The 25029-nt window shown below is 44.2% G+C and overlaps 1 protein-coding gene across 5 annotated transcripts in view; it reads right to left on the reverse strand.

Moving 5' to 3' along the window:
- Nucleotides 1-23444, reverse strand: part of samd4a (sterile alpha motif domain containing 4A) — a 76605-nt gene extending 53161 nt beyond the window's left edge. For 3 of the 5 annotated variants that reach the window (XM_056279268.1, XM_056279267.1, XM_056279266.1), the window contains exons 1-3: nt 22961-23444; nt 21693-21866; nt 21130-21545 (exon numbers count right to left, since the gene is read on the reverse strand). In XM_056279268.1, coding sequence (XP_056135243.1) covers nt 21130-21325 — 196 coding nt within the window. In that variant the 5' untranslated portion in view covers nt 21326-21545; nt 21693-21866; nt 22961-23444. The remainder of the gene's footprint in view (nt 1-21129; nt 21546-21692; nt 21867-22960) is intronic. The other 2 variants (XM_056279271.1, XM_056279270.1) reach the window with 2 other exon arrangements.
- Between the last annotated feature and the right edge of the window lie 1585 nt (nt 23445-25029).

Genomic DNA, 25029 nt, shown 5'->3' on the forward strand with positions numbered 1-25029 from the left:
GGCTTCTAAATGCCTGTCCTGTATTACTCTTGTTAGCAAAACAAACATGCAACCAGCCAACTTTGGCTGCTACGGACACTCTCCATGGCTGTTGAGTCAACACCGGGACTGACACACCATGTTCTCTTTCTACTTGCTCCGTCACCAGGCTGGCAGTGGGTGTAGGTAGGGGTGACCTACAATAAACAGGAATGGAGGGGGTGGGGGATTATTGCAAAAAGGGCTAATGCTAGCTAGCTGAGAACAGCAAAGACAGATTCATGCTGGGAGGTAAAAAGAGTGACGGAGATGAGAAAGCACAGGGTTGGCTTTCCCCCAGAGAGACTCACTAACCCACTGAGAGTTGGATACACAGTTAAGACACTCGAGTGGACACGATCACTTGTGTGTGCGCGCACACACGCACGCACGCACGCACGCACGCACGCACGCACACACCCACCCACACACACACACACACACACACACACAATCAGACAAGATTTTCCAGGCGACAGAAGGCCCAGACTAGAGGGGAAAGAGTTTGGAAAAGACAACTTGGACGACGTTTAGGAACTTGGGGGAGGAGAGAGAGAGGAATGGAGGGAGAGAGGAAACTCGAGGAGAAAGAAGTACAGAAAGATTGTGTGTGTGTGTGTGTGTGTGTGTGTGTGTGTGTGTGTGTGTGTGTGTGTGTGTGTGTGTGTGTGTGTGTGTGTGTGTGTCAGTTGGAGAGAGGAAAAGCTCCCATCATGTCCTTTCCGAGTGGATTCTACAGCTCAGCAGTGGGGAATGTGCTGGCATACCACAAGGCCTACTGCTGAAGAATGCAACCATTCCTCACAGATCCACAGCCCAGCACACACACACACACACACACACACACACACACACACACACACACACAAAGCCCCAGACCCGCTTTCAGAACAAAAACCTTAACCCACCCTCAACCTTAAACCAGGGCTTCTCATTGTGGCACTTACTAAAACATCGATAATTTTACGGGGATCTGATAGCAGTCAACTATTTTTTTGGTATCGTATCTTTATCAATAATTTATGATTTTCTTTTGTTGAAGGACTTGAAGGATCAAAATCATTTTGAATATTTGTGATAACTTTTGTGACCAAATGAGAATCCGTATTAGCTTCTTACCTGAAGTTCCCCAACAAACTTTGGCATTCCTTTGTGAAACAGGAAGAGGAGTTGTAATGCTCAGGAGAATTAAGATGAACTTCTGCTTGTTTGTTCACACAAGAAACACATGAAATCTATATCTTTACTTAACACAACACCATGCACAAACTTCTGGTGTGGCTGGCAAATTTTAGTGACTTAATCACTGAGGCTCAAACCAGGGGACGGGTCTTTAGAGGATAGGGATGGAGCAGCAAGGGTTTATGGGAGATGTGGTCTAATGAAGTCACTGAATCTCCAGAGGATGGTTCAGAAACCAGGTGGCTTTCTAGCCCAGGCTTTCCAGTTCTCTGCTGTAGCCTCGCTGGCCAGGAGTCAACACCAAGCCCCACCCGGACGCATAACTCCCCAGAATCAGCACTCTGAAGAAAAGGGTGGGACTGCTTCATAATACTACGGCGCTAACGCAGACACAGAGAGAGAGAGAGAGAGAGAGAGAGAGAGAGAGAGAGAGAGAGAGAGAGAGAGAGAGAGAGAGAGAGAGAGAGAGAGAGAGAGAGAGAGAGAGAGAGAGAGAGAGAGACAGAGACAGAGACAGAGAGACAGAGCGAGAGCGAGAGAGAGAGCCGGGCCGTTGTATCAGCTTTCATCAACGGCTTTCACTCAGCTGTGACGCGAGGCAAGCTGCAAGACACACATGAAACACACTCACACAAGTATCCTCAGCTGACACACACACCGGGGGTAAGGGAGAAAGGCAAAGGGAGTGAGAGCAAGAGAGAAAGTGAGGGGTGAAAGGAGATAAACTAAAGATAAATAGTGGAAAATGTTTGTTGACAGACAGACTTGTACAGAAAGAAATGTGTGCTGCTGAATGAGTTCATGCTTAACCTAAGGCGGCCCACCCTCCCTTGCACAGAGAGAGTGAGAGACAGAGAGACAAACAGAGAGAAAGAGGGAGAGAGAGAGAGAGAGAGAGAGAGAGAGAGAGAGAGAGAGAGAGAGAGAGAGAGAGAGAGAGAGCGAGGCGACGCCCTGACAAGACGTGCAGGCAGGCTCCCACAGGCCCCAGCCAACCCAAGCTAGGGGCCCTGCATGCAAATACATATGCACACGCGCACACACACACACACACACACACACACACACACACACACACACACACACACACACACACACACACACACCAGATGCGGGGGAAAGGTGAAGGGGAGGGAGAGGCGAGAGGAAGGGAGGAGGTATAGGAGGGTAGAAGGATACAGGGCAGGTTAGAGTAAGACTGTCTGCACTAGAGTCAACAGACTGACTGGACACAGAGATGAAATATGAAGAAAGGAGAGGCGATGATGTGAAAACATGATTCAACAAGGCAATTAGCTGCCACCGTGTTGTTCCTAGTAGACAACATTAGAAAATACCACTTGCATTTGACTTTTCAGCCCATGTGTACACTGTATAAGATCCCATCAGTTCCCAGTATATTTATGCCCCTTACACCATGTGTTTCAGTTAAAAGCAGTACACCTGGGGGGAGGGGCACGAAAGAATGAGGGAGATAGACCAATAGAATTAATGAAAGGGAAGGAGAGAGGAAAAGAGAGAATGTGCAGTTGAAACAGCCTTCTGGCCTCAGCCTGACCCAATGACCCACAGCTGACTGAGGAGTGAGACGATGGGAGACAAGAAGAGGAAGAAAGCAGGCGAGGAGGAAATGAAAACAGCAGTCTTCCATCTCCAGAAGTTATGTAGCAACAAATAAACTGTCTTCAGAAATCAATGATTCCATTTGTTTTTTATTTCTCTAAGGCCCGAGTTAGGCACAGTGTCCAGGGAAGTTACAGTCTAGATCTGAATAAAAAAAGTCTGTCAGTTAGTCAGCGTAAACTGGCAGTCAAGCTGTCAGGACTCACGAGACCAATAAGCAGTTGATTTATGGCATGCACGCACGAACACACACACACACACACACACGCACACACACACACACGCACGCGCACACACACATGCACATGCGTCCGCACTTCGAGTGAAGTTAATCTATGTGGAAATGTGGAGCCACAAAACATTGGTACCAATCTGCAACACACTTAAGAATGCAACCATCCGAATTATATATAGGCAATAAAACTGAATATAAAGACAACTTGAGCAGCATGTACAGCCTTGCCTATTCAAAACAAACTTAGGAAGTTTTACCTGCTCACAAAAAATGGCCACCAGCAAGACTGGTACATAAAATCGACAAATTACATTTGCTAATGAAATAAAAAGCATTCTGCATCGACTTAAGGTACATAGGTCTCTATAGTGTACACTCTGTCGGAGATGTAAACATTAATTTATTCCTGTTAGACTAAGCGAGGACCAGCATCATTCATCCTCTCATGCTGCTTCGGCACAAGAGGGAAGCAAGCAGAAACACAACTTGGCTATAGCTTGAGCATGAATCAACAAAGGACGAGGAAAAATTGGTTGTGAAGCGGCACAACAGTCATTTCCATTTGCAGCGGCCTCAGAACTCTCCCATATCAAAACACATATTGGTTAGAAACATGATCCCATTTACTAAAATAAAACTAGTACCAGATTCTACATGCACGCAGAGACACACAGAACTGTAGATCAGCTCTTCTTACTGGTCAATTTATGGACCACTGGTCATGGCAGATGATCAATCATAGCATCACAGCTGTGCAAACACACACACACACACACACACACACACACACACACAAAGACAGTGCTTCCTGTAACCCAGAAAGAGACAGGAAAAGGAACACCTTTTCAAAGCAGACCTGGTCGAAATATAGAACATTACCCAAACTACTGCCATGACATTGTGTTTTGTGTGTGTGTGTGTGTGTGTGTCTGTGTCTGTGTGTACACACATAGAAGTTCCTCTTTGCTTGTCTGTTTATTTAGTTATCAAATGTTGGCAACAGTGGCCAGGATGAGGCCAGTATTTGTGGGTGTGTTGGAGGGGGAGGCTGCCTAGTTTTCCACTGGAGTTTGTTGGACTGACAACAAAGTGGGAAACACCTGTCAATATCAATGTGTGTGCACGTGTCTGTGTGTGTGTCTGTGGGGGGGGGGGTGAGAGAGTGTTTGTGTCCATTGTTGAGACTGTGATGAGTTAAACATACGCACCGGGTCTACGTCCCCCTGCCAAAGGAAAAGGAAACGCATCGTCTGTAACTTTACACATCTCCTTCCCTTTAAACAGCTTGTTATGAGTGACGCTATTCCACATCCACTCAACCATCAAAAACTAATTTTAAACTAATTCTAAATATAGTTCTGTATATTGTTTACATACCATTTTCCCCCAGGATCTGCATTTGACCTACCCCTGAGATGTCCATCATTGCACATATTTTAATATAGTTTTCTTAAAACTCCCCTTTCCACACACCCCAGAAAGGTAGAAATTCAGTTGATTTCATGATGATATGACAAAGCAGAGAAAGCCATTATCAAGAAGTTAGAGAGAATGAGACTGCCATTTGAGACTAGGTTTTGTTGATATTGTTAACACTGCTTCCATCTATATTTACATTGTCCTAGTGAGAGCAACTCAAAAACATCAAAACAACTGTATTATATTTCAGACCACTACAGTCTGTTGATGAGGACATTCAACATGTTACTCCTGCTGTTGAAACTGTTTCAGAAAACCAGCCCCTCCATATTGGTTGGTGTTTGAGGGCTGTAATAAATATGAGGTGATGGATAATCAAGATGTACCACATCACTGATCAATGATTCAATAAGGAGTCATTACCCTATCGATGCAGACCCTTTGGTCACATGGAACCAAATTAATCCCCCAATCTCAATGTCCACACTCACAGACTTAGGTGTCTGCACCCCACCAGTCTGTGAGGGTTCAGGTCTGTCCCACAGTAAAACCAGCAAGTGCATGACGGCTCGCTCGTCAACTGAGCTCTTAATCGGCACTTACCGCAACCTGCAATTCATTGCGTTATGTTTAATACAGGAATAGAAATGTAACGGTATGAAAATTTCATAGCATGATTATAGTGATTATAGTGACCAAAATTATCACGGTTATCAGTATTATCGTGGTATTGTTAAAATGTGCTGAAAATGTTCAAGAAGTACTGATACCAAGTTTTATTTTGAAAACCACAAATAAAATTAGCAGCACTATGCACTTTTTGTTTGCATAAACATTAAAATAATATAAATAAATAAAATAATAACGTTCCTTATGTAAAAATATGAACAAAAATATACAAATGTGCATTAAAGATGTCCCCATGTGGCCATGAGAGGTAACTGCACTTTTGCACATTGCAAATAAGAAAACAGCAACCAAAAAGAAATTTCTTCACATTTTAACAAGCTTTGGATATAATCTGCATTAGGAATGCTGTTTTGGTATAGATAAGCATATGAAACGGTTTTATTTAGCTCAGTGCTCATGTTGAACATTAGGGCTACTGTCACTTTAAGAAGATCGCAAATTTCTGTGTACGTGAATCAGGAAGCGTCTAGATTTGTGAGCGTTGAGTCGGCGGTGATTTTGGAGACTGAAGCTGTACAGTTTTCTTACCGTAGCCATAGTAATAATGTGGCAGTAATAGCCAGCCTTAGTTATAGTTTAGGAAATTATTATTTGATTACTCCTGTATGAAGAATTCGCTGTGGAACCGGAATAAATGTTCGTTTTGTTATCTTTTTACACCGGAGTCCTGTGGAGGTTTTTTCCTTGCTTTTCCTGAAGAACGTACTACGCACGAGTAGCTAACTTTAGCCAGTGGGACGGACCGTCGGCCCTCACAAAGAGTAACGTTTGGTAACAGGAAAGCTCAAGTTTACATATTGACAAGCTATTAGCAAGTTGGACATACAAACCATGACATTTTCCCCCATTCCGAAGTCCCCACATCAGGCATTCAGCTAAAAGTTAACTTACCTTGCATTCGCTGTAAAGTTGTGGATGGTGGTCACGGAGATGACTCATAAGATTAGAGGTGTTGCCCCCTTTCGCAGCGATTTTCTTTCTGCATGTTCTGCAGACAGGGTAACCATCTTCAACCAATTTTCCCTCAGCACTCTTATAAAAACCAAAATACGACCACACTTCAGACTTAGTCCTCTCAGTAGGCAAAAAATCTCCCGAGCGCCGTCACTGCCTGTGCCTTCCATGTTTCATTGAGGCAAAACAAACCCACGTTGCATGCTGCACCTGCGTCTGAGAGACTATGCTGGACAGTATTTACCGTTAGTTTTTCAAAGCGCGGTAATCAAACATGGTTTTGATGATAATTAAAATTGGAAACGGTAATACTAACCGTCGGGAATTTTACCGTGGTTAATCATTAAACCGGTAACCGTTACATCCCTATACAGGAATAACAGGGGAAATGTAAATTCATAAACTAATGGTGCACGAGACAACACATCGCCATGTCCTTATATGGCGATGTGTTGTCTCGGCAAGCAGAAATGTACATGTAATTATTCGGAAATACAACATGCATGTTTGGTAAAATATGTCTTCACTTTTCAGTTGTTTGACAGATCACCAACTAAGCCCCCCACTCCACTAGTGATTTGCACCTGGCCAACGATCTGAATGAGTACTATTGCTCTCCCTGAGGTTTCTTCCTATTTTTTCTCCCTGTTAAAGTTTTTTTTTTTAAAGAGAGTTGTTCCTTATCTGATGCAAGGGTCTAAGGACAGGATGTTGTGTTGCTGTAAAGCCCCTTGAGACAAATTTGTAATTTGCGATATTGGACTATACAAATAAAATTGACTTGACATGACTATTGTCGATTTCAAAGACAATGGGACGGACAGTCCTGACACCATCCCCTGTGATTCCACCCACCAGCTCCAGACCACCAGCTCCTCCTCCTCAGCAGGGGTCCAGGCCTCTCCACAACTACCCACCTTGGAGGCCCCCTCCTCCCCTACCCCAATGACAACTTTCTCCATCCTGGAGAGGGACGTTAACAGACTGTTCAAGAGACAGAACCCCCGCAAAGCAGCTAGACCAGACTCTGAACAACACAGACAGCTGATCTGCACAGTGCTTCAAGGGGGAGGGAGAGACAGCCATTTTTGAAACCTCACTGGAGACATGCAACGTACCAGCCTCCTTCAAGACCTCCACCATCATCCCCATCCTCAAAAAAACAAGGACCACAAGACTCAATGACGACAGACCCCGTTGCCCTAACCTCTGTGGTAATGAAGCCTTTTGAGCACCTTGTATTGTCCCATCTTAAAATTATCACTGAAACACTCCTGGACTCCCTGCAGCTCCCCTACAGAGCTAACAAGTCTGTGGACAATGCAATAAACATGGCACTCCACTTCATTCTCCAGCACCTGGACTCTCCAGGAACCTATGCTAAGATCCTGTTTGTGGATTTCAGCTCTGCCTTCAACACCAACAACCCAGATCTGCTGGAGGACAAGCTTTCCCAGCTGCACGTACCTGACTCTACCTGCAGGTGGATCACTGACTTCCAATTTGACGGGAAGCAGCACGTGAAGCTGGGGAAACATGTTTCTGACTCCTGATCCATCAGCACCAGTTCTCCTCAAGGCTATGTCCTTTCCCCTCTACTTTTCTCCCTGTATACAAACAGCTGCACCTCCAGTCACTGGTCAATCAAGCTCCTGAAATTTGCTGACGACACCACCCTTATTGGGCTCATCTCTGGTGGGGATGAGTCCGCCTACAGGTGGGAGATTAACCATCTGGTGTCCTGGTGCGGCAAAAACAACTTGGAGCTCAACGCTGTAAAGACAGTGGAGATGCCCCATCCGTCCCCATCACCCTCTGTGTCTCCCCAGTCGACACTGTGGAATCCTTCTCCTTCCTGGGAACCATCATCACCCAAGACCTCAAGTGGGAGCTGAACATCAGCTCCCTCAACAAGAAGTTCAACCCGCCAAAGCCAATGATGGTGCACTTTTACACCACCATCATTGAGTCCACCCTCATTGCCTCCATCACTATCTGGTGCGCTGATGCCACTACTAAGGACAAAGCCAGACTGCAGCATATCATTTGCTCTGCTGAGAGGGTGATTGGCTGCAATCTGCCATCCCTCCAAGACCTGTATGCCTCAAGAACACTGAGGCAAGCAGGAAAAATCATGGTCGACCCTTCCCACCCAGGACATGGTCTCTTCAAAATACTCCCCTCTGTCAAGAGGTTAAGGTCTATAAAAACCAGAACCTTGCGCCACAAGAACAGCTTCTTTCCTACAGCAGTAGGCCTTTACAACAAGCCCCCAGACACCCAGATACTCACACTGGCCCCCACCCACCCCACTCCCTCTTTGACCCCCTCTCCACACCACACCACAACATGACATAGACCTTCACCTACACACATGCACACAAACTCACATGCAAACAGTGCACAATATATCTATCTGCCTTACTGTGCCCTCTGTACATGGACACTTTGCATAAAGCCTGCACTACCCTATAAACAATCTTATTCTACAAGATCTCATTCTGTAAATAACTTCTTATCTAACATTTTGAAAATGGAATACTTGCCATATTCCCAGTGTTTTGCCATTATTGCATCTTATTGCACCAATTTTTATTTTATCTTGTATATATTTTATTATTCTTTTAACTTTTACCTTACTGTTTGCTGTAAAAAAATTTCCCTCTTGCACCAACATACAAAGTCAAATTCCTTGTATGTTCTTGAACTACTTTTCAATAAATAGGAATCTGATTCCGATTTTGAACCTACATTACTATATTACTCAAACAGGAAACAAACTGCAATCAATCGAATGGTAAAATCAGGCAGTCCGTCACTTATGCACCTTGGTTATGAAGGATGCAAAATAGAAAATAAAATAAATGCATCTAAAGCTGTGATTGTTAGCTACATCATAGATCCCAGTAGCAAAAACTGGCATCATAAAGGTAAACTGTGATGTCACATAGGGCTGTCCCCTTTCTCGTTATTATACTATGTCGAGCCCTTGCACCCGTGTGCACTCATGCATTTATGCTGATCATGCAGGTAACATCAGCTAAAGCCTGTGAGGGTTTAGTGCTTAAGGTTTAGGGTGGAGATTTTAGACTGAGCCCAAGATTAAACTATAGACAAAATGTCAGCAAAGTCCTGTCTTATTAATGATATATGATATAGTTAAATGATTCATTTCCACTGTCTTTTTCGTGACTCTAGCACATTCAGTCACGTGACATGGATGGCCATGTGTGTGCAGGTTTTCATTCCAACACAACACTAAACCTGCTGATTAGTCCTTCCCTGTTTGGTTGGAGGTGTTTTATTTATGCTAAAGCTGTGGATTGGAATGAAAACCTTCAGACATGGCTCTCCACAGCACATTCTCGAATACAACTGCCATGATAAGGGCAGTTCTCTAGTGGTGAGAGGCCGCTGTTTGCAGAATGAACACGCAACAATTATTTCACCCCTGTACTCCCCCTCAAAATTCCCATTTCCTCTTGAGCCTCTCTTCATAGTAAACTGGGGTCTGCAGGAAGGACTGTGACCAAAAGCAAAGCTGAGGAATTATATTCTACCTGTAGAAATCTATGTGGCGGTCCAGAGCTGGGGAGGCTCCCGATGTGGCAGTCGCAGCTATGTCTGGAATGTGAGCCTCCGCTCTGCCAGGGTAGGATGGGAGAAGCCCACAACTCTATTTAAGGAAATGGCAGCCAGGGGCCCATCACTTACCCCCCCACCCCACCCCCCACCCCCGCATCCCATGACCGTCTTTCTCGTTCTCACTGCCTACAACCCCTTCCCACATTTGTACAAGAATGATAATTATTTTCCTTTCTGGATGGATGGTTTATTTTCATACCTGCTGAGAGAAGAGGAACAAACTCTCTCTCTCTCTCTCTCTCTCTCTCTCTCACACACACACACACACACACACACACACACACACGTTCTCAAAGACACACAGCAGTGTATTGATGTTAGGCTCAGTGCTCCATTGACACCCTGTTGCTCCGCCCTAGAGTGGAATCATTTGGAAAATTCCAATTCTGCTTTCAGAATTTGCTGTAAATACGGTTGCTCAATTCCCCTTCAGCACATCTTTGGAAAAACTATGGGAGTATGAAGATGCATGACAGGCAACTTTGATTATAGCTGCTGCTGTTTAAACCACTCCTCCCTTTGTCATGTGTGCATGTGCGCATATGTGTGTACCTCTCATTAAGCCCAGCAGACATAGTATGTGTCTATGTAAACAATGCACAACTCAGCGGTAACCCTGGTCAGAGAAGGGAGAGTATGAGGGGGAAAGACAACAGGATGAAGGCGCATGGCTGCAGAATGCACACCAACTTCGTACACTTCAAACTGCGCAGCCTGAAACCACTATTAAATCGTCTCGCTCTCTCACACATACAAACTAGAGTTTTACAAATCACACCGCCAATAAACTTCTCTTTGTGAGTGTTTATGTGCAGCTATGAGACAGAGCATGCTATAGCTCAATCTCAACTACAGCAGACAAACCTGTTTAGTGTGTGCGTGTGTGTGTGTTCAGAAAAATTTGTGTGGACAAATTTGCATTTTTAACAAGAGTGAAGACATTTTTGCTAAGTAAGGACATTTTACCCAGTCCTCAATTCTTCTAGGGTCTTTTTTATGGTTAGGGTTAGAATTAGGTGAAGGGTTAAAGTTAGGCATGTTGTTCTGATGGTCAAGATTAGGGTTAGGGACCAGGGAGTGAACATAATTAAGGACGGTCCTCACAAGTACAGAAAAATAAATGTGTGTGTGTGTGTGCGCACATCTTCCTGTTTTGTACATTTGGGAGGCATATGCATTATGCCCATTTACGTGTAAAATATGAGCACAGTGGCTTCTGATGTACATTTGAGCGTCGTGGAAAATGAGGGGTTGTTTAGCGCAGAGTGTGAGTGAGACCAGGAGTATACCAGTCTCTCTCTCCATAGCAGTCACCCTTGAGGAAAATAGAGGACATCCGCCTCCAAAACCATGTGATTAGAAACAGACACACATAAACAGACCCATTGAGGAAAAAAAGTTCCAAAATAGGCACAGCAACCGGGGCAGATAGGAGCGCCTCTACATTAAGTCATCTCAGCCTCTTGATGTTGGAGTGAGGCATTTCTTTACTGCCACATACTGCAAAGCATGCACCCGTCAGAATCCATCCAACTCTTTCCAGCTGCGAGACATGCCAGGACTTGAGGAATAGATCTTGTGTATTGGACCAAGTTTAGATTAATAGCGAACCAAATGACTACTGGGAATGTACACATTCAGGAGAGCTCTCGAGCCCCTAGACTGAGGAATTCCCATTTCAAATTACAGCACATTTCACCCAGACAGTCTCAAGCATTCCAAGTGAATTCTAGGGCCATTAACTGTGGTCACCTACTCAGGATTCACCGCAAAATAACATCATGTGACCAGGAGTCCAGGTTCTTCTTTAAGAATGATCTCAGGGGCGTCCAGGTGGTGTGGCGATCTATTCCATTGCCTACCAACAAGGGGATCACCGGTTCAAATCCCCTTGTTACCTCCAGCTTGGTCGCACGTCCCTACAGACACAATTGTCCATGTCTGCGGGTGGGAAGCCGGATGTGGGTATGTGTCCTGGTCGCTGCACTGGCACCTGCTCTGGTCGGTCAGGGCACCTGTTCAGGGGAGAGGGGGAACTGGGGGGAATAGCAGGATCCTCCCACACACTACGTCCCCCTGGCGAAACTCCTCACTGTCAGGTGAAAAGAAACAGCTGGCGACTCCACATGTATTGGAGGAGGTATGTGGTAGTCTGCAGCCCTCCCCGGCTGGGCAGAGGGGATGGAGCAGTGACTAGGGTAGCTCGGAAGAGTGGGGTAATTGGCTGGATACAACTGAGGGGAAAAGGGGGGGGGGGTCCTAAAAAAAAAGGTACAATCTCCAGTGTGGTCTAGTACTGTCTGGCGTGATCATTTTAGCAAGTTTTAGAATATGTTAAAGTCGACGTCCGGGTAAGGTGGCAGTCTATTCCGTTGCCTACCAACATGGGGATTGCTGGTTCGAATCCCCGTGTTACCTCCGGCTTGGTCAGGGGTCCCTACAGACACAATTGGCCATGTCTGTGGGTGGGAAGCCGGATTGTGGGTGTGTCCTGGTCGCTGCACTAGCGCCTCCTCTGGTCAGTCGGCGCACCTGTTTGGGGGGGAGGGGGAACTGGGGGGAATAGCGTGATCCTCCTACACGCTACGTCCCCCTGGCAAAACTCCTCACTGTCAAGTGAAAAGAAGTGGCTAGCAACTCCACATGTATCAGAGGAGGCATGTGGTAGTCTACAGCCCTCCCTGGATCAGTAGAGGGGTTAGAGCAGTGACCAGGACGGCTCGGAAAATAGGATAATTGGTTAAGTACAACTCGGGAGAAAAAGAGGTGAAAAAAAGATGACTTAACTCCCACTATTAAAATTAGGATTGTTACTGTCTCCAGTACAAATTTGCTGATATTTCACAATGTGAAATAATGACCGACTCTTAATTCACCCATCAATATACCTTTATAGACAGACTTTGGTCTTTCAGCATGCAAATGCTTACCATTTCAAAAGGTAACCGCCTTTGAAACCACCTCTCACTAAAACAAGACTAGGTTAAAACCTAGCATATGGCTGGACCGTGTATGGTCAATGTTCAAAATCGTGCCCAATTTGTTACAGGGATAGTCAGTGGTAGTGTCTATAATGTGAATTCCTGGATATTAAATGTTCATCTGCAATTTTCTGGATTGGTCCCAGTAATATTTGTTGTTAAAAGTGTACTTAAGCTACGTTCATTCATTAGCATGAGATAAATGTGGAATGAGCTGGAACCACTGCGCCGATTCATTTTGAAAGAGCAATGGCCATAGGGAATCTTAGCTTTCCGTGTTTACCAGTGATGTTGTTAGTCGGCAGACCAATCATGTAACTTCAGAGATGTTGCTGGTCACCTGATCCAGCAGCCCAATCATGTCTAACATTAACACTCAGTCACTCCAACATGTTACTCAGTCACTCTAATATGGTCAGTCACAGACATTTGGGGTTGTAGGGCTGGCCCCACTGGCCGGTCCAGCCAAAACAAAAAAAAATGTCTAATCAGAATTCTATCCTTCCGGTGTACATGATCTAATGCACTTCAATGCTGCTCTCTGTAGCTGGTTTCATTCTCATATGTATGACGCTCCTCATATAAACAACACTCAGAACCACAATGAACGCAGTAAAATCTGTTCCCAGAGCAACTGCTAGTATGTGTGTGTGGTTATTTCTGTACTGCTGAAATGCTGTGTGACAGTATGGATGGTGGGTTTTGGGAATGTGTTTACACAGGGTTTAAACGAAATCCTTTCTAATGCCTAGCAATAAACTTCTCTGATCAAAGACTCCCCCCCCCCCCAAAAAAAATTAAAATCCACAATTCCAACGATGAATAACCACTCCCACTTCACAAGCAGGTTAGGGTAAGGGTATCTTTTTTTTAGTTGTCGCTTTACATGGGAAAATGATAAGCACTGACTGCGCTCCTTGATGTTAAGGCAGACAGTGAGCCCCACTTCCTGGAGGAGTCTAGCCCTTGATGAAGTCATTTCCACCCACCAGAGATTCAAAGACTCCTGTTGTACGGATACCACAGCAACAGTTTCCATGGGGCTCGCTCACCGGTTGGTTCTGTTGATGTCATCCAGGCCATCCCAGCCAAAAGCATGTCAGCCAATCAGAGGTCAGCCAGTGCAGAGTGGTGCTTCACTATGCATCTCACCTTCATTCACTTGAGGACAAGGAGGAGGCAACAGTCCAACACTCTGCTGAACCTAAAGGCTTCCGGTCTCGCTTCAAAACGAAGTCCAGGCAACTACAGAATTAAAATAACCTATTCTTACAGACTAGTACAGTCCAATGGACACATGTGAGCACAGCTTTCACCAAAGCCACAAACTGAAGCACTAAAACTTCAAAGCTGCAATGATGTTAAGATTAAAATCTTTCCAGAATGTTCCTAATGTCTCAGTCATAGGCACACATTAATGTAGAATTTCACTAGTAATTTTTCTTTTTAACATTTTTTGAATTAACCTATTTAAAAGTGTCAGTCTCCAGTCCATGGGGCGATGCCCTCCCAGTGCCTGCCCAGCCTTCTGTTATTTTGTGCGTTCTCTTGTCTTGACGGATCTGCTCGCCTGCACAGTTGGGTCTGGATTGGGTCCAAGCTTAACCAGCCTCCACATACAATGAGGCGTACTGTATAGCACAGCCAGCTGGTTGAGAGTGAAGTGGGGGTGTGGATGGGGAGGGCAGGGCAGGGTGGGGAGGACAGGGCGGGGCTAAAGGCTATATGGGGAAACATTATATGCCTTTATGTCTGGTCAGAATGAGATGAACTGGTCATCAGACAGGCTGACCTGAACAAATTTTGTTTTTATCATACTCTCAATTCATCCTGGGAAGCAGGTTTTCCCTTGTTGGAAGGAAAATGTATGTTTTAAGCCTAACTTGTTTTTAACATGTTCCATTTTGGGCAGGGGGGTTTCCACAGGCAAACATTTGCTTTCTGGGTAGCAGAGTCAAACAGAAAATATACTCCTCACTTTATCTGCATTCTGTCCATAAGCGGTTAAAATAATGGATGGATGGACATCATTCTCATGGATTGGTTTTCCAAATGTAATAGAAAACCAAGTCTATTCTTTGTTAATGGTTGGGATTAAAATGCAAGTTTGAGAGAGACAAAGAACATTTTAAAGGGAAAATTTGAACTTCAGATGTCTACAACCCATTTTAAAAGGTGCTATGCCTAATTCTATTTTTTTTATTGTAATTGAATACTGCCTTTTATCGTTCAGCAACAAATCTATGCAAGCAAGCAAGACTAACAAATACAAACAGAAAGGCAGCAGACCCAGCACGTTTTCTGGTATTTGCCATCTGAACTCCTTCAATAGATATCAGTTCGCCATCATCACAGCATAGTTTGCTGAGGACTGCAAATATAAGCCAGGTCTTTGGGGGACGAGGCATCAAACAACAATAAAAAGACTCAGCCATCCCAACTTCTGCGTCTTTGAATGCGGAAATCTGAGGAATGGGAGGGGTGTAAATCTTTAAAATTTGTTTCAATCACCATCAAGCAGAAACCCCTGCTAATGTTCACTAGTCATATATTTTATTTCAGGAAAGCAGAAATATTTCACAGAACATCTTTATGAGAAACTAAAATCTAATGGATTTATAAAGTGCTTGACTGTGCTGGCTATCTCGTCTCCCCTCCCAAAGGCTTTAAAAGCTTCTGCCTTCAGTCTGGACTCCTCAAGAAAGCGTGCTCCTCACTAACACAAGGGTGGGACACAGACTTCCCTCTCTTTCATTTCTCTCTCTCTCTCGTTCTCTCTCTCTCTCACACACACACACACACACACACACACACACACACACACACACACACACACACACACACCTGTGACTGAGTACTAAAAAGACACAGCTTTGGCTGACTGGGTGAGAGGAGGAGACAGCCTTCTTTCAGTTTTTCCCCCCTGGGTAGTTTTGGCAGGTTCTCCGTCCCCATTCCTGAGGTTCAGTACGAGTTCACAGAACACGCCATCAACTTCCAGAAATAAACTGTTTGCTCATGTGTGGGTGCCATGAAATAGTTTAACACCCAAATGAGAGACAAGCTCTCTCTCTCTCTCTCCCTCTCTCTTTCAGCAGACGGGAAGTAACAAGGAGTAAGATTTTTTTTTAAAAGCCACTAGGATGTGTGTGGGACGAGAGAAAGCGAGAGAGAGAGAGAGAGAGAGAGAGAGAGAGAGAGAGAGAGAGAGAGAGAGAGAGAGAGAGAGAGAGAGATGAATGGATATGAATGATAAAACCGATTTTTGGTTAACAGTTCATTTACCATTTTCATGTCATTATACGGAAACTTGAAGATGAAAAGTATTTAGTGAACCCCCCCCCCAACTAATTACAAAGAGTAGAGACCAGATTCTGTGTTTTCATATTAGAACTATTGCTTTTCACATTGACCCCCTGAAATCATCCTGTGACCAGCCAGGGGGTCCCTAATCATGTCCATATAATAATGGACAGAACAAATCACCCATCTCCTCTCATGCCCCAGGCCGTGCTAAGGGGACTCTAAATATACAATGGAACCACTTTTTTTTCTCTTTCTAACCTTCACACACACACCAGAACACCCTGGGTCCAGTTCCCGCTGAACATCTGACTGAGAGTGTTCCACATTCCTTGACAGTATTCCCAGCATCAGAGCTGTTCACCGCCTCAGCCAGGAATGCCAATTCCTGGCCCAGGTTTTCATCAGGCCTAGTTCAGTCAGTGAGTGAGAGAAGCATGAATTCACTGAATGATAGGAACCATATACAACACACACACACACACGCACGCACGCCCACTCTCTCTCTCTCTTTGTAAATCAGCTTATACACCCAGACACATGGTTATCCTCATCCTTTTAGATCTACAATCTAGACTCAAAGTTCAAACCAGTTCATATGAAGAGCGGTTTTCTTTGAGCTGAAGTCATACTTTGACCCAGATTCAAAAGGCTTTTCAAATTCAACCTTTCAACTGAGGTTTTCATCCACCCAGTTGTAATCAAGGAATTTCCCACGATTTCACTTTTGAGAGTAACCAGAGTTATGTCCCTCATTAGGACACTCTCATGGTACCACAACATGACAGAGGCTATGGGAGAGGAAAGCCACCAGAAATCTCCACTAGTAAACATTACTCTGCTATGAGTCTGGCCAGCTGGACTGCGAGATCTGTGAGGGTAATAACACAAGCTTTTACTCTTTCTTGGTTACTGACACGAGAAGCTATAAAAGATGATAACTACTTTTAGGCCAAGCTGATGCCCTTGGGATCATCCCTCATCAGGCTTAGGACGAGAGATGGATGGGTTGCATTCTGAAGTCTACAATCCATCACAAATTAGCAATTAAATGTTTAAAATGGCAATAAGAAACAAAAAAAAAACCCAAACACCTTTGGAATACCCTAGATGTGCATCAGCCTGATTACTTCCACTGTGTTTAGGATCAATTTGCCTTCAGAACCAACTGAATACAAAGTAAAACTATTCATTCCAATGATCAGACTGTAATTTGACCAACACTAATTCATCAAAAATCCCCCAAAACTGCATTGTTCTCTTCAACTATCCTTCCATACGATATGATAAGTAATATTTTTTCTTTAAGTAGTCTGTTTACATTTAAGCATAACCGATTGCCATTTTTATGCTATGCACTGGGACATCAATTTATATTGAAGTAGACAGTATGAACGAACAAAAAAAAGAAAGCATTCACCACATCCTTTTTTGGGGATGAATAATAAAGCTCTTTAACCCCCCCCCCCAAAAAATCATAGCAAATGAAAAGGGATGGTTCCCCAAACAAGGTGTATTTCTCCAACATTTTATTTGTGACAACGTGTCGTTTTAAACAGTACCACAAATTTACTTGCTTTAGTTTTAACTAAGTGACACAGACTGCTCATGTCTCTCTCTCCTATGTGTGTGTGTGTGTGTGTGTATACATACATACATACATACACACACATACATATACATACATACATACATATATATATACACACATACATACACACATACATACACACATACATACATACATACATACGTACGTACGTACGTACGTACGTACGTACGTATGTATGTATGTATGTATGTATGTATGTATACATGAGATGCTGATGACACCCCCTCCCCAGCAGCCACACTGGCCAGGTCAGCAGTCTACCACCACATCCCAATGAAGTTAGTCATTCAGAACACCAGGTCTACTGTCCTGCCCAACCCCACCCCTAACACCAACCCTAAATACTCTTCCTCTGAGCCATGTGCATGTGTGCCATTTGTTGACCAGTTACTCCTTCATACAGAGGTCTCAACCCTACGCAGGTCCTTTTAACTTAATCTGATATTGTCCCTTTTGGGATTGGCTGGAAAATAAAGGCGTTTTGTTCCGCTAGAGGAGAAAGAAAAGGCACATTCCTGATAAACCACAAGTGAAAAACAAGACCGCAGTTTAGTCCTGTCGAGAAGCAGAGATAACCTATTGTGCTTAGGCTGTATACCTCTTATTTTTCTCTTAAAAAAACAAAAACAAAATGAAAATCATTGAAATGTGTGAGATTCGAATGAAAAAAAGTGAACGGTAAACAATGTTTTCATTCCAAACAGCTCCTCAATTTGGGTATGCGAGAACAGGAAATTCTGAGTTAAACCAAATTAGAAAGAGTCAAGGAAATTGCTTTACCGTTACCTAAATATAGCATCAAGGTAAAAAAAATAAATAAAAAGATCCCACATGAAGCAACAGCAGCTGTCTTTGAATCAAATAGTGTCCCCATTGACTAAGATAGTACCTCAAGCAGCAAATAAAAGTCACATCACTCGCTGGGTCCCAAAACAAGGCAGTCTCTTCAGCCACTCAGAAGTAGGTCATTGAGGATTCCATTCATTTGTACACCGCTTTCCAAATAGTTGCGCTTTTCCACTCAGCCCAAGACTTCCAGCTGCACATTAACCCTTCAACAACCAGCAGGCTCCATTTTTTTCCTTAACTTTGGATTTTATTGTGTTGTTTTTTTTTTTTAATCCTAAGTGCTGGAAAACTGGCAATTAGCTTATTACTTTCTCAGTCATGATGTTTATGTTGTGTAATGGGGGGCCAGTATACTGACTTGCGTTTAGGATGGTGTCGGATAAATTCAAGTCGACTCTATTCCTGAGCTGTTTCAGCCTCCTATGATTGAGCGGACTCGCTTCAACAGGCGGCCAAAGGATTGTTTCATCAGACAGCCAATTTCAGCAGTATTAGCCCTGCTGCAAACTCCATGGTGCTGAAATACGCTTGCAGATACTGTCATGCTAAAAGCTAGCTGAGTCAGTGGAAAAGAGACAACTACAGGATGACACAGGTAGGCTGGGATTGCAGGGCGGAACCCAGAATCTATCTGGACATACTTTAATGCCTCCTCCACCCCAAACCCCTTTGGGACGGGGGTTTATTCTAGGACAAAAATGCTCAGGAAAGCTCACAATAAGACATTTAGAGACTCAATATCACATGAGCTATGGTTGCATCTAATTCCAGGTCTATGATAGTGTCTGGTAGTATCTATGGTAGTGTCCAATATCAAATCAGGTTGGGGAAAACAAGAAATATTCAAGTACAATGCATTTCCATGCATAAGGCACAGTGCATGTCCAGTCAACAACAAATTGCGTTACAAAGGTTTTTTTTTTGTTAGTTTGGTGATTAGTGATTTTTAAGTCAGAAGTTTTTCTAAAAATGTCTTTATAGATTAAAAAAACAGCGAGATCAATACTGGATTCTAACACACTGCTACTTTCTCATCTGAAACATAGTAAGAGCAGACCAGTGACAGACTGGGCACAGATACCAAACTAACCATTCTCTTTCATAAAAGTGAGGCATCAAACATAAACATCCTACATCAGTGATATTCAACTGGACTGCCATAAGTATGCAAGTGTTTAATTCAAACACTACACCAATTTTACTAATTAGTCCTCTCCTATCTGATTGAAGGGCTGTTAATCAGTGCAATTACCTCTTGTGGTGTTGAGTTGGAAAGAAAACCTGCATACACATGGCCCTCCTTGGCCAATGGTCGAGTATCACTGTCCTACATAAATCAATTCAATTCTGTTTTTTTAAGTCTGAGTAGAGAAAATTTGAGGCCAGCAATCCAGACCACCCAATTAAGAACTATTACAGACCCAGATGTGTTTTTAACACACTGTCAATTCATCATTCTTCTAACAAGTCAATTTAGATATGAAAAACTAGATTTACGTATGCATTTGTATTCCCTCTGATTATCACCTGTACCTACAAACCATGAAACTAAGACTTGGAAGCTGTGAGCTGAATATTCAGTTACAGCATGACTTGACTGTGATCATCCTGGATGAAAGCAAGTGAATGTATGACAAAGCAAGTGAATGTATGACAACAGTACTGTAATGCCACAGTGAGAAGCACACAATCTGTCACACGTGCACGCACACACACACACACACACACACACACACACAAACTTGACAGTATAAAAAAAATGTATGATATGAGGAAGAACCTCTTCTGAGTCATAGGGAGGCCTCCTTGCTGCCCCACACATGTACATCCACACAGCCAACTTTGATCTCCTAGTGTGCACCAGCCTGGCTTTGGGAGGAACCCATTCCACAACCGTTATATATTCTGCTTTGATGCTTTATAATGAACAATAACAGAGACAAGCCTGCATTAAACTGCAGCCCCTGCCCACTGAAATCCCTGGTGACAAATCCATCCTCTGTATGTGTGAGTGTGAATGTGTGTGAGAGAGAGAGACACACACAGTGGGTGTGACCATTATGTCAACCCAATAAGGCCTATTCCCCTCTTTGACAGCACTGTGTAAAGCTGACAGATGTGTAACTGTAGGTTCACTTGGACACAAGCTCTCTATCATAACTCCAGTAAAGGCAGCAGTATTCCTTTTTATTTTTTTATGAACCCCGGTATGTTGCCAGGGATTTTGTTTCCATGGTCACACTACAGTCTGATGCAACAAACCCAGACAGACCCCTTTGGGAAGCATGGCATGATTCTAACCCAGCCAATGCTATAGCCCCAGGACCCAGGCTGCCTCCAGCAGAGAGGGCCAGCTGAGCGAACGGTGGGCTATAAACGACCCTAACTGTTTTCCACAACCATTTACAGACTTATGCTTTACTTAGCAGTTTCATCCATTATTTATTTAGCTAATTATTACATGAAATGGATTAGGCAGGGTGTTTTAGAAGAAATGTCCTATGCTTTGGTGAATCCCGTGTGCAAGTATATGTGCATGCTTATCCATTGGCTCTTATCATAAGGTGCATGAGTGCATCAGGGCCAGTGTAGATGGCTTGCAGCAGTGGCCAACCTACCTGGGTTGTTCGCTTCTCCCTCCAGGACGTGCAGCTCTGTGCACTCGGCCAGGGAGTGCTCCAGACAGAGCTGCAGGAAACGGGCCTGGGTCCGGCTCACCCTCTTCAGCAAGGACAACAGAGCCACCGTCTGCTCGCACTCATTCCACCCTTTGAACCAGCTGGCCAGCACGCCCACCTGGTCACGAAACATCATGGTCTGGGGGTGCAGTGCCAGGAACAGCGTTGGGGGGGGGGGGCTCCTCTGAGAGCAAACCTCCCTCACGCCAATTTTTGCCGTCTTAAGAGGTGTCTGCAGCTGGACCTCCGTCTGCGGTTTACGCTGGGAATGACAGGGATTCCTCTCTTGGAGGAGGAAGGTGGCCTTATTATCAGCTGGATGTGAGAAGTTCAAATGAAGCTGTGTGATGTCATTCCTGCTTTGACAACAGTTGGAGGAAGAAAAAGAAAACCTCGTCAGACATACAGGCACCAATGTTTTTGTGACTGTAGGTTATGTTGTTCCTAAAAAGATTTTGATCGCTATTTTCTGGCTATTTCTCTGCTGACAGCGGCTAGCCCACCCTTTGACGGTCCGCGGTGTGGCCGTGGAGAGTTCCTCCAGCTCAGCATCGGTTGATATCAAGCTGCTCTCAGGTGCTTCTTGTCGCACAAGAGGGATTTGATTTATGATGAGTCAGCTTTCCTCCAGAACGACACCCACAATAGCATTTTCTTCAGGGAATCCCCCCTTAGGCCTGCAAAAATTAAGTGAAAAAAAAACACTTTAGAAAGAGAAAATGGCTTCTCTCGCGCTCAGAAGACAAACATAACGCAGTTCAAATGCGACACCCTTCTTCCCGCGCTGCTTCTGCCCGGACTGGTGAGCACTACTCAGCCGACTGCAGAGCACTACGAGTCGGTTGGCAGAAAGAAACCCCTTCACCCGAAAACCCAGTCGGCCAAAACTCGTGCATTTATAGGTCGCCTCCTCGCTGTCGCCTATGCGTGACGACTTGTGGTATTCACCACCACCACCGAGACAAAAATAAATAATTCGTTTTCGTATCCACCCATTCCTAAAAATACAATTGTCGGTAGTATTGGCTCCACATCCTAAAATCACCACCGCCACCATACGCGCGCGCGCGCGCACACACACACACACACACACACACACACGGACGACGCCGGTCTCTGGCGCCTACCGGTACAGTTACAGATGACGACGTTTTGAAACATTATGAGCTTATAAAACCATACAGCGCCCGTTTATTTTTCATTTATTTCATAACGCCGGCCGGGGTTTTCCACACAGGCTACGGCAGCAGGCTTAACAGGAAAAACCCCGGTGGCAAGACCGAAATCTACCCGTCAAGGCTTGTCAGCTTTAAACCGCTATCTAAAACTGTCGCTTCGCTTCATCAGCATATGAAGGAATCATAGACGGTGGGTGCGTTATGCCCCTGTGACTATGTAGAAATGAATAAAATATCCCTGGCTATAAAGATCACCTCGTATCCGACGAAGCCAGAGCAATATTATAATCCGCCGTAATGTTGAATGACGAAATGTTTTATATATATATATATATATATATATATATATATATCAAACTGTCGCCTTTCTTCGCCCCGGTAGCGCAGACGGCGGCTTTTAAACTGAGAAGCTCGGTAGGCCAAATTTATTATAAGATTGGATATGGAAGGCGATGTCTTTTTCTGGGTTGAAGACGGCAGCAAACGAGAAAACCCAAAAAGAAACAAGACCTTGCTGCTACACGCGAATACAAACTCGTAACAGTTGAATCGGCGAAAGAAAGTGAATATCTGACAAAGTCAGCGCTGCTTACCTCTCGGCACATTCGCATCGTTGGTCTAAGGACGGGGCAACGATCAAGATTTTCGGGGAGCGGTGCCCCTTCACTCCGGGTCTGTCCGATTTGCCATCTTGACTAACTTTTCCTCTCCCAACAGTCGGGCTCGCTCTCGTCTATCCACCAGAGGAGCCTCGGCGTTGCTCTCCACATGCTAATAATTAACGCGGAGCATTACGTCAGGGGCTTGGCAGCGCAGGGAAGCACAAAAATAGAGAGCGGAGTTTAGGGACACAGCGCAGAGCCCGGCCGACCAGAGACAGAGACTACCGAGATTGGGATATGCAAGGGAAGTTTGAGGGGGGGGGTTTCCATAGCAAACAACCCAAAATCAAAATATGGGTGAAGCAATATTTTAAACACTGGATTATAAAATCTGCCTATTTCGCTTATTCGCCTCTTTTTCGAGGGGTGACTAAAATGATGGAAGCGTATTGACTTTGATATTGAAATAGACGAGTAGTAAATGGCACTCATCAGTTGTTTGTTGCACACATAAAAGTATTGTCGCTCTCGGTGAAACCGGTGTAACGCCCTCTCTTCTCTCCCTGTATGAAGTTCACAGTACATTTATTTTAGCATTCCGTCCAGCAGAGGGCGATTGCGGACCGTCTGGGCCATGTTGCAGTCCACGAAATAGACTGGGCGGCATCGCTCGCGTTACGGTCACAAGGAGTGCGTGGCCAAGACCGATTGCCAAAATGTGGTGAATAAACTTGAGGCATTGGATTGAGGTTCAGAGATTAGTTCGACTTTATTAAAATCCATCCACATAAAAATAATCTGGGTGTTTTACTATGGGTAATTCCAGGGCCAGCCTGAGATGTTTTGGGGGCCCCGAAGCAGAATTTGTTTTATAATAATAATAATAGATTACCCAATTGTAATCACACACACACACACGTGTCTAAGCGCCACTATATCATCGACGTGACTGCAAAGACGTAAGCTTGAAGATATGTCATAAACTGTATGGTCTCTGTGTGGTTACACAGCAGTCTAATTCACCGACGTAAAAACTTTGGGTAGCCCTGGTGGTCGTGGGGGCTAAGCGGCCATTAAGCCTCGGGAATGATTTTTCCAGTCATAGTGAGAACAGCTCGAGACTTATGACTCAGCCTTTTTGCCTTTATTTATTTATTTAGTCTCTCTCTCTCTCTCTCTCTCTCTCTCTCTCTCTCTCTCACACACACGAAATTCTCTCACTCTTTCGCGCTCTCATTCATTCTCATTCAAATTCATTCATTCTCTCACACACACACGCATTGTCTCTCGCTTTCTCTCTTTCACACACACACACACACACACACACACACACACACACACACACACACACACACACACACACACACACACACACACATGCGCATTGTCTTTTACACCCACCCACAAATTGTCTGTCTGTCTCATACACACACACGCTCCCACTTTCAAACACGTACACACACATTGTCTCTCTCACTCTCACCACACACGCCCCTACGACTTTCAATTCAAATTCAAATTCAGAAGAGCTTTATTGGCAAGGGAAACATACATTTACATTGCCAAGGCAAATGTGAAATAAAAAAAGGTACTTACAATAATTCGAGATCTACTAGAATCAAGAAATGTGCAAACAGAATGTGTCCCATTGCAACATTGTAGTCAAATATATTATAGCGTGTTCAGGTTCACGGGGGGGGGGGGTATAAATCCATCCATCCATCCATCACAGGGGGTATAAATGTTAGGGTTTTTGTTTGTTTGTTTGTTTTATTATTAGCACATATATGGTTCAATATAATTATACAACTACGTCAAAATAATATAATAAGGGTATTAAAGACAGTTACAGAGATAAATAAATGATAATGATATAAACAAAGAACAGACAAACAACAAAACAAAACCGGAGTACATATGTACAAATAATCAGACAGAGGTTTCATGGAAAAAGTTTCATAGTGTAGCGAATTTAGGGGGGGGGGGCAGCCCGGTCGGACTGTCACAGCTGGGGCGCGAACTCGTATATGCCGCACCGCGGGCGACAACGTCAACCAGTC

The sequence above is a fragment of the Lampris incognitus genome, chromosome 4 (genome assembly GCF_029633865.1).
Source record: "Lampris incognitus isolate fLamInc1 chromosome 4, fLamInc1.hap2, whole genome shotgun sequence".
Taxonomy (NCBI): domain Eukaryota; kingdom Metazoa; phylum Chordata; class Actinopteri; order Lampriformes; family Lampridae; genus Lampris; species Lampris incognitus.